The following is a 13,706-nucleotide window of genomic DNA, read 5'->3' on the forward strand; positions in this document are numbered from 1 at the left end:
ACTCCATCTCAAAAACAAAAAACAACAACAAAAAGCTATAATGCAAATTATCGTATTATGATAAATACTATAAATATTATCTGATAAATACTATGCTTGGTCTTCTAAAAACTATAATGCAATGTGATAAATACTATATATTATACTATTTACTATTAGTAAACAATATACAATGTAAACAATATACTATGTTGTTTACTAATAGTAACAATATTAGTAAATATATTACTATATTGTTTACAGTATACTACATTGTTTACTAATGGTAAATAGTATAATATATAGTATTTATCACATTGCATTATAGTTTTTAGAAGACCAAGCATAGTATTTATCAGATAATATTTATAGTATTTATCATAATACCATAATTTAGCTTTATATTAAAACTAAATACTAATACCATAATATAGTTTTATATTAAACTATAGTGTATAGTAAATAGTAAATAGTATACTATTAAACTATAGTATATAATATTGTACTATTTGCTATATACTATTATTTTAAAAAATAATTAAAAAACTTCTATAGTTTTTAGAAGACCATCCAGTCTGGTCTTCTAAAAACTATAATGCAAATTATAATATTATGATTAATACTAAAATATTATTTGATACTATAGTGAATGGTCTTTTAAAAACTAAAATACAAACTGATAAATACTGTACTTGCTATATCAATAATTAACCCAAAACAATTTTTAAAAAAATAATTAACTTGGGAGCACAAAGAAGTACATGATTACTTGTCTGGTGGTATGGAAGGAGTTAGGGAGGGCTTAGGGAAGAGGAGCTGTTTGCACTAAGCCTTGAGCTGGGAACAGGTTGGCCAAGAAGGGCATAAGAAGATGAGCAAAGTAATGAAACCATAAAACAGCCAATGTTTTAAAGAGTAATGTGGCTGGAGTAATAAGCCAAGGGAATAAGGTAGAAAAGTAGATTGTGGCAGAATGCAAAAGATCCAGAATGCCATGCTAAGAGATTTGGACTTGTTACTGATGTCAGTAGGCTCGCAGCCATTAAAGGTTTGTGGCAGGAAACTCACATTTAGATCTGTATTATAGAAAGATAACTCTGGCAGCAGTCTAGAGATGAATCAGAGAGAGATGAGACTGAGGCAAGATATTTATTTGTAATGACAAAATGCTGTACATATATGTTATCATAATTGTTAATACTTTTTCAAGACAGCTTATGAAGTGTAACTTCACTGCCAATCTTATGTACTTTGCCAGAATGCAAAGTAACAAATTTTACCATTATATATTCCTTGACATGTATTATTTATAAATTACACCCTGACCATCTTCCCTTAATTTTACCTTTCTCTTCTTCACTAGCAGCTGCAGATTTTTCAAATACATTAAAATTCAATGCACTTTCTCCGTCTGTGGCTATAGGAGGCTTTTTCCTTTCATTTTGTTGATGTGAAATCTTTATGGCTGGGTTAAATACTGGATGGTCTTCTAATGTTTCCATTTCTACCAGAAAAAATATAATGTTTAGTTTCACAGTTTTAAAAAAACAGTTATTTATCTTTTATTTGTTTACTTTTTTGGTATTTATACACAAAGAGTTACATGGTTTTCACGCCTTATTTTTAAAAATGGTTAAAAAAAACTGCATTCCTTCTTTTTCCTTGTAGCCAATTACTTAATAATTCCTATTAGGAATCTGTGCAGGAATCAGAGGCAATTTATTAATTTTCACAACACATACAAAAATTTTAAAATAAATTATTTAATAGGTGTAATAAGCCTGGAAACACAAACATCTTCATTACAAATACTCATGGAATTGTATTCACCTTTCTTTCTTGAATGACGACGATATTTTATGGTGTAAAAATCATAGGTTGGCAAACAATGTCTTCTAGGCCAAATCTAGTCCACTGCCTGTTTTTGTATGGCTTGCAAGCTAGAATGGTGTTTACATTTTCAAGTGGTTATAAGAACATTTGGTGACATGATACAATGATTAGAAATTTATAGTATCCATAAATAAAGTCTGATTAGAACATAGCCATTCATTTTTGTATGGTCTATGGCTGCTTTTGTGCTGTAACAGCAAATTTGAATAGTTGTAACAGAGGCTGTATTGCCTATGAAGTCCACAGTATTTACTACTTACCTTATTATTTAAAAAGTTTGCTAATCCCATGTATAAACTGTTAGAAAAGGGCAGACATATTAAAAGGTAGCATCATCCATTCCAGGAAGGCCAACAAATAGAAGACAATTACATTTATACATCTAAGTATTTGAAAGTGTTTACCTCTTTGAAATTTCCTTATTTTTTCTTGAGCCTCTTTTTGGCCTTGCTTGTTTTTTTCTAGTTTAAAGGTAGCTGCTTGCTCTTTTGCATCCAGCAGTTTTGCTGCAAGATGTAAGTACCTTTCGTTCTGTTCCAAATAAAACAATAGGAGGGGGAACAAAAAAAGAAGAGCAAGATTAGTATATCTATGGTCAATTTACTGTATCAAAATCTGTGATATTTTTACCTTATCCTTTGATCTGGCAAATCTACTTTTAGGAATTTTTCATAGAGAAATAAAACAAATGCACAGATTTGCAGGTGCATAGATGTTTGGTGAGGCACTGACTGTAAAAGAAAAACTGGAAATCATATATGAAACATCTCTACAGAGAAGACTATTTAGTCATTAGAAAATAAAATAAGATTAGCAAAAGAAAGAGGGTGACCCACATAGAGAAACTTCCTTGATGTGTTAGTAAACTAAAGCAAAGTGCAGAATAAAAAGTAGAGCTCATTTCTATAAAAATTGTTTCAGCCAGGTGGTGTGGCTCACGCCTATAATCCCAGCACTTTGGGAGGCCAAGGCGGGCGGATCACCTGAGGTCAGGAGTTCGAGACCAGCCTGGCCAACATGGTGAAACCCCACCTCTACTGAAAATACAAAAATTAGCCGGGCGTGGTGGTGGGCGCCTATAATCCCAGCTACCCAGAAGGCTGAGGCAAGAGAATCACTGGAACCTGGGAGGCAGAGGCTGCAGTGAGCTGAGATAGTACCACTGCACTCCAGCCTGGGTGACGGAGCAAGACTCTGTCCCTAAAAAAAAAAAAAAAATCGTTTCATAAGTATGTGTGTTTAAAGGATTATTCATGCAGTAATAATAATACTCATCTGAAAGTTAACTTCACATAATCTCTATCTTATGGAAGACAGGAAAAAAATGGCTTTTGAGGAAAATGGATGTCATAACCCTCAAGGACATGACTTGACTCCTGAGCAAAAACTAAGAAGTTTAAAGTTAAACTCAAATTACTGTTTTTCTCCCCCTTAGGTTAATAAGTGACAGCAGATTAGAAGCATAAAACTATGGACTGGAGAAGGAAACATAACTGATAAAAGAAGGAAAAAGAGACAATTAAGCAAGCATATCTAGCTGAATTTTGGTACCATTTTGTGTAGAGACAAATATCAATACAAATATCAGTGTAACAGACAGAAGGGTTAGCTACCACCTCAAATTCACTCATATAATACTTATCCTTTCCATCTTTCCTGTACTTGGCAGTGATACCACCATCCCTCCATTTACGCACCTCTTGCCATCTTTGGCACATTTTTCCCCGATAAAATGTGCCATCTTAACCATTTTTAAGTGTACAGTTCAGTGGTATTAAATACATTCATGACGTTGTACAACCATCACCACCATCCATCTTCAGAACATTTTTATATGGCAAACATGAAACTCTATTCCCATTAAGCATTAACTCCCCATTCTGCCATCCCCCACCAGCCCCTGGCAACCACCATTCTACTTTGTCTCTATGAATTTGACTTAGGGACGTTATATAAGTGAAATCATATGGTATCTTTTTGTGATTGGCATATTTCACTTAGCATATAGTTGGTCAAGGTCCAGCCGTGTTGTAGCATGTACCAGAACTTCCTTATTTTTTAAGGTTCAATACTATTCAGTTTTATGTGCATGCCACATTTTACCTATTCATTTGTTTTATTGGTAGATACTGGATTGCTTCCACGTTTTAGCTATTGTGAATAATGCTGCTATGAACACAGTGTACAAATACCTCCTCCAAGACTCTGCTCTCAATTCTTTTGAGTACATACCCAGAAATGGAATTAATGGATCATATGGTAATTCGATTTTTAATTTTTTGAAGAACTACCAAACTGTTTTCCACAATGGCTGCACCATTTTATATTCCCACCAATAGTACACAGGGTTCCAATTTCGCTACATTCCTGTTAACATTTATTATTTCCAGTTTTTTTGATAGCTGACATCCTAACGGGTGTGAAGTGGTATGCCACTGTGGTTTTGATTTGCATTTCCCTAATGATTAGTAATGTTGAGCATTTCTTCATATACTTACTGGTGATTTGTATATCTTCTCTGAAGAAATCTTCCTTAGCCTTTATATTCCGTAAATCATCAATTTCTATTGATTCTTGCTTTACAAATGTTTCTCTTCCTTTCCAATTACCGATATGAGCCTTTATTATCTCATACCTGAGCAAGTGCAATAGCTACTATAATGGCCTCCCTACACTTTCCAAATTGTCCTAAACATCACTCAGTATTCCAAACCACCTCAAATACTACTAAGCTTGACCTAAAATATCATTCTTCTTGTGAGTCACCTGCCCCTAAATCTGTAGTGGCTCTTTACTTTCAAGGAAAAGTGTCAAAATCACCTTCTGGACATCGAAATCTTCCAGTCTCAGGTGAACTCACCTGTTTACTCCTATCTACCAGTACTCATCTGTACATCTTATCTCTACATATGCTCATCCATTTTTTATTACTGAAAGGCTCCTTGTACAATTCCACATCTGTACCCTTGTTCACAGTATTTCACACATGTGGGCCATCTTCCCATCTTTCTTTGCCTGTCTGAACTCTGCGCATCCTTTAGGTCCCATCTCTTTGAAGTCTTGACTTAATGCTCCAATCAGAAGAGACCTCTTCTTTCTCCAAATCTCAAAGTAGACTTATACTTTCCTAAATATTTCACTTATATTAGTTTAATACAGGAACAAGGTTTTAAAAAACTTAGATATACAGAAGAATATAAAGAAAAATTCTCCATCCCACTATACCACCCTGGTCCTAATCACCAGTAACAGCTTCTTGTGTCTCTTCCCAGATGTTTTCTTTGCTTATGTAAAAAAGCAAATACGTAGCTGTATGTATTTTCTCTTTTACACAAACGAATTCATCAGATTACATATGCTGTTCTGCAACATCTACCATTTGCCTGTTGACAGACATATGGGCTGTTTGCAGTGTTTGCCTAATACAAATAAAGCTGCTATGAACATTTGTGTACAAGTCTCTGAAGAAATGTTTTAATTTTTTTTTTTTTTTTTTTTTTTGAGACGGAGTCTTGCTCTGTCGCCCAGGCTGGAGTGCAGTGGCCATATCTCAGCTCACTGCAAGCTCCGCCTCCCGGGTCTACGCCATTCTCCTGCCTCAGCCTCCCAAGTAGCTGGGACTACAGGCGCCCGCCACCTCGCCCGGCTAGTTTTTTTTGTATTTTTTTGGTAGAGACGGGGTTTCACCGTGTTGGCCAGGCTGGTCTCGATCTCCTGACCTCGTGATCCGCCTGTCTCGGCCTCCCAAAGTGCTGGGATTACAGGCTTGAGCCACCGCGCCCGGCCTTTAATTTTTCTTAATACCTGGAAATAAAATTGTTGGGTCACATGACAAGTATTTGTTTAACTTTATGAGAAAGGATGAGTTTTTCTAAGTGGCTGTACCATTTTACATTTCCATTAGCTTTACATTCCCATTAGCAATATGAGTATTCCAGTTGCTCTACATTCCTCCTAACATTTAGTATTACTGGTCTTTTTAGTTTTAGCCATTCTGATGGATATATAGTGGTATCTCATTTAAGTTTTCATTTTCATTTCTCTAATTTAATCTACTTTTGTGAGGTGTCTATTTTTAAAGCTTCTTTATATAATTATGTATAGAAGTCCTTTGTCAGATATATATATTACAGTATTTCCCATACCTTGCTTTTTTGACTTAGTATATTTTCTGCCTTATATTTCTATCTTACCATATGATGTCTATGTTATTCTCTCTCAACCATGAACTTCTGTAAAGGAATGTGCCTTTTTAATATTACCTAAAGAATTTAGCATGCTCCTTACTCATAAAAATCATTTTAAAATATTTGATGATTATCTCTTTAAACATGAGAAATGTAATTAACATCTTTTGAGCAGTTAACTTTCTGCTAAGTTTTTACCTAAGTGTTATTTTATTTAATCTTCACATCAGCCCTTTAGAGGTACATTTCCAATTTACAAATGAGCAAACTAAGGCTCAGAAAAGTAAATATATCTTACTTAGGAACATCCAGTTAGAAGCCTAATACAAATTTCTACTCACAGGGTCAAATTTTTCCTCCTCTTCTAAACTTTTAGAATTCTCATTCTTTTCTTCTTCATTTTGTTGTTCAGCATATCGTAAAATCCACTCTTTCATATTTACTTCCGTATTTTTTTCTTCCTTTTTTGGCTAGAAAGAGAAAACAAATATCTGAAAAACCAAAGTTAGAAAAAGGTGTCAAAACTATCTTGTCACTGCTTTTACAATTTCCTCACACTCAAAAACAGCAGACATATATAAGCTGTTATTCTTTATTGCTCAGTGAAGGACAAATTGACCTCAACATTAAGAAATTTACAATTGCAAAATCCAAAGAATATATTTATATAAAGTGGTAAAAAAGAATGAAATGAGAACTGTTAAAAACTACTGTTATTCCTTAAAAACACTGGTTTTATGAGGATTATTTTTTCCATAGACATTTTACAATATGCAGAGTATTTAAGTGTAATGCCTTAATGAATTACAGTCCCATTATTCACATTCATCTGTGATTTTCTTCCACAGACTCTGGGCTTGGTCATGTGACTTGCTTCAGTCAATGGGACATTAGCAAGAATGATAAAGCAGGAGCTTAATAAGAATTTGTACATTTTGGCTTATTGTCTTAAAATATTCTTGGAAGCCAGATGCCATAAGAAGTCCAGCCAGGCCGGGCGTGGTGGCTCAAGCCTGTAATCCCAGCACTTTGGGAGGCTGAGACGGGCGGATCATGAGGTCAGGAGATCGAGACCATCCTGGCTAACACGGTGAAACCCCGCCTCTACTAAAAAATACAAAAAACTAGCCGGGCAAGGTGGCGGGCGCCTGTAGTCCCAGCTACTCTGGAGGCTGAGAAAGGAGAATGGCATGAACTCGGGAGGCGGAGCTTGCAGTGAGCTGAGATCTGGCCACTGCACTCCAGCCTGGGCGACAGAGCGAGACTCCGTCTCAAAAAAAAAAAAAAAAAAAAAAAGAAGTCCAGCCACCCTAAGACCACTATATGTGAGGAAACCCAAGCTAGTCATGTAGAAAAAACACGTAGACAGAGGGATGCCTGGCTAGCCTCCAGCTTAGTCATGGGAGTGAAGAAGTCACTTTGGATGTCCCAGCCCTGGAAGATTCTTCCTGGAACAGAAGAACCACCTTGTTGAGCCCAGCACAGACTGCAGAATCATGAGAAACAATAGTTGGTTTAAGCCACTACATTTTGGGGTGGTTTGTTATATAACGATAACTAAGACAGTGATAGAAAAGTCTGGCAAACCAATTAGTTATTTGTAAGAAGTAAAAATGTTACAGAAACCTAATATTTATACTCTTTGAACAGTTACATGTGCTCCATTCTGATTTTACACAACTTTAAATGCTTAATTCTTAAATTACCTTAATCTTAGGGTCTTCTTCATGTTTTTTGGTTTTAGGTTGCAATGGAGGTGAAATAGTGGCTTGTATTTCAGGAGACTGAAATTTAGGCCTACTTTTAGGTTGTTGCTCTTCAAATTCCTGACTGAATCCTTCAGGAAGTGCATCTTAAAAATAAAAGAAACGATGCTGAAAATAAACAGGCATATGATACATAAAACACACAAATATTTGTTAAGCATTTGTAAACCTTGTCTAGACTCAGAGCACCTAATTTTCTTCTATTCCCTCATCTCCTAAGAACAGAAATCCTAAGATGAACCTGGTTTTATTTGTCAAACTAGAAGTGAACATATTCATCAGATGATAGCTAACCCTCTTCTATTTGGTCATTATTTCACCCTCAAAGCTAGGCTCCTAAATTGTCATAAGATCTTAATCCTTCCCACTCTTTGGCTGTCTGCCATAGCATGTGGTAGCATCCTCAGTCACCACAAGCCATCTGCACTCCAAATTGTTGCCAAAGATTACAATCATGATCCTCTGCTTAATAAAATACTATATATCCAAGGACAGTCCTAATTTCTTTTTTTTTTTGAGACAGAGTTTCACTCTTGTTACCCAGGCTGGAGTGCAATGGCACGATCTCAGCTCACTGCAACCTCCACCTCCCAGGTTCAAGCAATTCTCCTGCCTCAGCCTCCCTAGTAGCTGGGATTATAGGCACGTGCCACCATGCTCAGCTAATTTTGTATTTTTAGTAGAGACGGGGTTTCTCCATGTTGGTCAGGCTGGTCTCGAACTCCCGACCTCAGGTGATCCACCTGCCTCGGCCTCCCAAAGTGCTGGGATTACAGGCTTAAGCCACTGTGCCGGGCCGACAGTCCTAATTTCTAAACCAAAAACCAGGAGACACGCAAACCTTGTATTAAGGACATAGCAAAATATCAATCAACAACTGAACACAAAACATAGTATTTTCTTGCATAGGTCACAATCTCTAAGGAAAATATCCTGAAAAGAACAGAAGTAAGAACACTTTAAAAGTAAATAATTATGACAGTGAAAAAATATGAGTATGAGCCAAAAGGTTGATACAAATACCAAAACGACTTCAAAAGGTTTTAGAAACTGAAAGAATTTAATGATACTGTTTACCATCTGAAAGGTTTAAACAGAGCCAATCCAAGGCAGAATGAAGGTCACCTCCACATAAGAGTGTATTGGTCATGGCATCTTCAATGTCTTTTGTCTTAAATGAAAATGCTTGTAAAGCCATGTATAAATCCTATGACAAGCAAATATAAAAAAAGTCACATTTGTCAGTTCCCTTCCTATATTACTAACTATTCCATTCATTTTAAACCAGAAACTTTGACACAAATTATAATTTCAAAACAATCTTTTTTTTCTCAGTTAAAAATGAAATGTGTTTATTAAGAATTTGGAAACCAGAGATCTTTAAAAAAGAGAACCACGAGAAATTATTCATATTTTCACTGTCCAAAGATACTAAATGTAGTATATTTCTCTTAGTCATTTTTCCATGATTTTGTAAAAATAGATTTCACTTAACATTATAATATAACATAAGCACCTTCCAAAGTTAGTAGAAACTCTGCATCATCGCTTTGAATAGTTACATAACATTCCACTGGGTGGACATATCCTAATTTAATTTTATATTTTTCTATGGCTGAACACTTAGGATATTTTTTTTTGTTTATTACAAGCTGTGGTTCAGTGAATATCTTTATACATAAAGATAAAGCATTTTAACATACTTTCTAAAGCATAATCATTATGGTTAGGCAGAGCTGGGTTCAAATCCAGACCCTGTTTACTAGTAACCTTACAGTATCATTTATGTCATCTTTGCAAGCCTCAATTCTTTCACTTGAAAAAATGGAACCAAATACATCTACCTCATAGGACTGTTGTGTCAGAGAAAATGTAAACAAAGTGCCCAGCACAGAATCTAACATAGTAGGTGCTAAATAGTATAATTCTGGGGATATACCTTAATTTTCATATCACCATTTTAATGTGTGCACTTGCACCTCCTTGATTTAATGTGTGCACAATTCCTTCTCTAAGAGATGGACATGATCTATATAAAATCTCAATGGAAGTTGTAAAGCCATTTTTTATCTCACATGAGGAGCTGTCTAAAAATGCTTCACTAAAACTAAGGAAGTTAAAAAAGTTTGCAAAATACCTGCAATTTTTTGGCAGTAAGTCTTCCAGAAATCATTCCTTTGTCATTATTTTGCTTTTTATGCTCATTGATCACTCCAATAATTCTTTGCTCTAGTTTGTTATTAATTACCACCTGTTAAGGCCAAAAAGGTCATATCATTTAGAAGCTAAATTATTAAAAAATTAAAAGCTTATCATACAGTTTTCTATATTCCTGCCAACCAACCCCAAAATTTCAGCTAAAATCAGATACAGTAATTATCATTTTTTGGACTACCACCCATTTGACCACATTCCTATCATTTCTTTAAGAAAAAATGTGGCATGAAAAAAGCAACAAGATAACACATGGCAAGGAAAAGCCTCTCAAGGGCAATGTCACAAGACATTGTCCTTGGACTACCCTTGGGTTGTTGTCACAAAGACAGATTCCTAAGCTCTATCCCAAACATACTGAATCAGAATTCTTGTAGGGAGCCCAGAAATCTGCCTTAATGTAAACCAGCGCAAGCACACAACCTAAAAGAATGAATGCTACACTAAAAAGAGGTATAACAAGTAAAACTGAAAACTAAATATATAATAAGAAGCTACACAAATTCTTTTGGCTTCTAGACTTTGATTCCTACTTTTTCCTACTAGGCATTTTATTTTCTGTTCTTTTGTTATTTTTGACCTAAAAGTACACAAGCATCTACTTACAAAAATATCTTCCATTTATTACTTTTTTAACTAAATGCCTACTATAAACAGCCCAAAAATATAATTCAGAAATTCGCAATCTAGCCCAAAAAATATATATAAAGAGACAAATTATAACCCAGCATGCCAATTCTCAAAAATGATATATCAAGTAATAGCAGAATCACCAAGAAAATCAACTTGATGAGTTATAAAGGACTTCATAGAGGTCACAGAGGTTGACAAATAAAAACGGGAAATAAGGGCACTCTAGGCAGAGAGTACATGGGTAAAAGCTTGAAGTTGTAAAATCACAGATTTAGAAGAACAAAAGAGATATTCATGAGATGTCCCATGAACTAAAATATTAAATAAAGATCAGAGTAGTAGAGAGGAGAATGAAAAGGTATCCTAAGACAGACCTGAAAAAATGTATATGCCATGCTTAGAAGTTTAGATCTTAACCAGACCTTCCTTCATTTCTTACAGTCTCTCAACATATGTGTATGATTTACTTCTTTTTAGTAGAGATTAGCTCTTAGAGTACTATTTACAAAAATTTAAAACACTCCATCATTTTCTTACATTTAAGGATACATCTTTTTTTGGGGAAAAAAGGGGGGAACATTTCCGGAAATGACTCAAAACCTTGGTTACTTACTTTCAAAACAGATTTATCCAGATTTGCAGGACCACTAGAATCATTTGCAGAATTAAAACTATAAATTTTTGGACCTGTAAATAACACAAACAAATAGACAAGGCAATTTAATGATTAATATCTATTACATTATTTTAATTTTCCTCTAAAGAATGCTAAATATTAAATATTTGATTTCAGCTTTTCCCCCCCCAATACTTCACCAAATAACTCAATCTAGTAGGTAGCAATATCCTCTCTAAATTTTAAACATTTTGCCAATTAGCATTCCTCCATGTTAATCAGTTTCTCATAAAATGCAAATGCCTACATATCTTTTAGGTTAAATCTATCTTTATCCTCCGATCTTTTAGTCTGATGCTTTTCTCCTAGCACTTAGCTGAGGCAAAACTTCTCAGAAGATATGATGGTTGGCAGAGTAGATGGACAATTTTAAAGAAAAAGCACTCTTTCTTGAAGGTGGTATGCTAAGTGAAAAGGGAGGTGGGAGTTTCTATCATCTTATCTCCTTGAAGTCCAGGGTTGCTATAGTTTCCTAGGGCTGCCATAACAAATTACCACAAACTTGATGGCTAAATACAACAGAAATTTATTCTCTCACAATTCTGGAAGCCAGAAGTCCAAAATCATGGTGTGAGCAGGACCATACTCTCTCTGAAGGCTCTAGGTAAGAATCCTTCCTTCCCTCTTCCAGCTTCTGGTGGCAGCATAACACCAGTCTCTGCCTCCTCCTTCACACCGCCTTCTTCCCTGTCTCTGGGTCCAAATTTCCCTCTCCTTTCTCTTGACACTCATCATTGGATTTAGGGATCATCCTAAATCTAGTATAATTTCATCTCAAGCTCCATAGATATGTAGAGCTTATTTCCAAACAAGGTCACATTCTGAGGTTCCAGGTGGACATGAATATTTGGGGGGACACTACTCACTCAACCCACTACAGTTGCCAAGTCTGTTCCAGTGAACAGAAATGCTGTCTAGTCTCAATCCTCTAACAATGAGTAACCAGGAAGCAATACACATTATTTTCAAACTTTTGGTCTCATGACCCCTTACTCTCTTAAAAATTACTGAGGATCCAAATAGTTTTTGTTTATGTGGGTTATGTCTGTTGATACTTAGCATATTATAAATTAAAAGGGAAATTTTAAAATATTCATTCATTCACTGAAAATAATAAATCTGGCCAGGTGCAGTGGCTCTTGCCTGTAATCCCAGCACTTTGGGAGGCTGAGGTGGGAGTATCCCTTGAGCCCAGGAGTTTGAGACCAGTCTGGGCAACATAGTGAGACTTCGCCTCTACAAAAGTTATCCAGCCGTGGTAGCATGTCTGAAGTCCCAGAGGCTGAGGCAGGAAAACTGCTTGAACTCAGGAGTTCAAGGCTACAGTAGTGGCTGCAGTAAGCTGTGACTGCAACACTGCACTCCAGCCTGGGCGACAGAGTGAGACCCTGTCTCTAATAATAATAATAATAGGCCAGGTGTGGTGGCTCATGCCTGTAATCCCAGCACTTCGGGAGGCTGAGGCAGGCAGATCACATGGGGTCAGGAGTTTGAGACCAGCCTGGCCAACATGGCAAAACCCCATCTCTACTAAAAATACAAAAATTAGCTGGGCCTGGTGATGCATGCCTGTAATCCCAGCTACTTGGGAAGCTGAGGCAGGAAAACTGCTTTAACCCAGGAAGCGGAGGTTGCAGTGAGCCGAGACTGCACCACTGCACTCCAGCCTGGGCGACAGAGGGAGACTCTGTCTCAAAAAAACAAACAAAAGAACCTCAACAAAACAATAATATTAATAAAAATAAACCCGTTACGTAAATATAAATGATGCTTTGATGAAATGACTATATTTTTCAAGACAAAAAAAAATTTCCATTTTTGCAAATCTCTTTAATACCTGGTATCTTAGTCTGCTCAGAGTGCCACAACAAAATACTACAGACTGCTGGATGGCTTTACCATCAGAAATTTATTTCTCATAGTTTTGGAGGTTGGGAAGTCCAAGATTAAGGTATCAGCAAGGTAGGTTTCATTCCGAGGCCTCTTCTCTTGGCATGTAGGTGGCCACCATCTTGCTATATGTTCAGATGGCTTTTTTCCTCTGTGCTTACTCAGAGAAACTGAGCTCTTTTAGGTATCTCATAAGGACACTAATCCTGTTGGATCAGGGCCCCATCCCTATGATCTCATTTAACCTTAGTACTTCCTTACAGTCCTTATCTCCAATTATAGCCACACTGTGGGTATGTTGAAAAACACACGAATTTCTGGAGGACAGAGACATTCAGTTCATAACATCTGGCTTCTGCATTCAATCTGCTGTAACATTACACAACATGTAGCCACTGGACAACCTCACTGCATCATCATGAGAAAATGAGCATGAAAAATGGCAAATAACATCTCAGAATTATTATG

The 13,706-nt window shown here is 36.0% G+C and overlaps 1 protein-coding gene across 2 annotated transcripts in view; it reads right to left on the bottom strand.

Moving 5' to 3' along the window:
- The window catches only part of DHX29 (DExH-box helicase 29), a 54,504-nt gene that overhangs the window by 34,725 nt on the left and 6,073 nt on the right, over positions 1–13,706 (bottom strand). For both annotated transcript variants that reach the window (XR_003730318.2, XM_001099143.5), the window contains exons 2-8: positions 11,286–11,359; positions 9,963–10,076; positions 8,903–9,032; positions 7,766–7,911; positions 6,401–6,529; positions 2,277–2,403; positions 1,325–1,483 (exon numbers count right to left, since the gene is read on the bottom strand). Coding sequence is in view for 1 of the 2 variants with exons in the window: in XM_001099143.5 (XP_001099143.3) it covers positions 1,325–1,483; positions 2,277–2,403; positions 6,401–6,529; positions 7,766–7,911; positions 8,903–9,032; positions 9,963–10,076; positions 11,286–11,359 (879 nt within the window). In the remaining variant the exon portion in view is untranslated. The remainder of the gene's footprint in view (positions 1–1,324; positions 1,484–2,276; positions 2,404–6,400; positions 6,530–7,765; positions 7,912–8,902; positions 9,033–9,962; positions 10,077–11,285; positions 11,360–13,706) is intronic.

Source organism: Macaca mulatta, chromosome 6 (genome assembly GCF_049350105.2).
Source record: "Macaca mulatta isolate MMU2019108-1 chromosome 6, T2T-MMU8v2.0, whole genome shotgun sequence".
NCBI lineage: Eukaryota > Metazoa > Chordata > Mammalia > Primates > Cercopithecidae > Macaca > Macaca mulatta.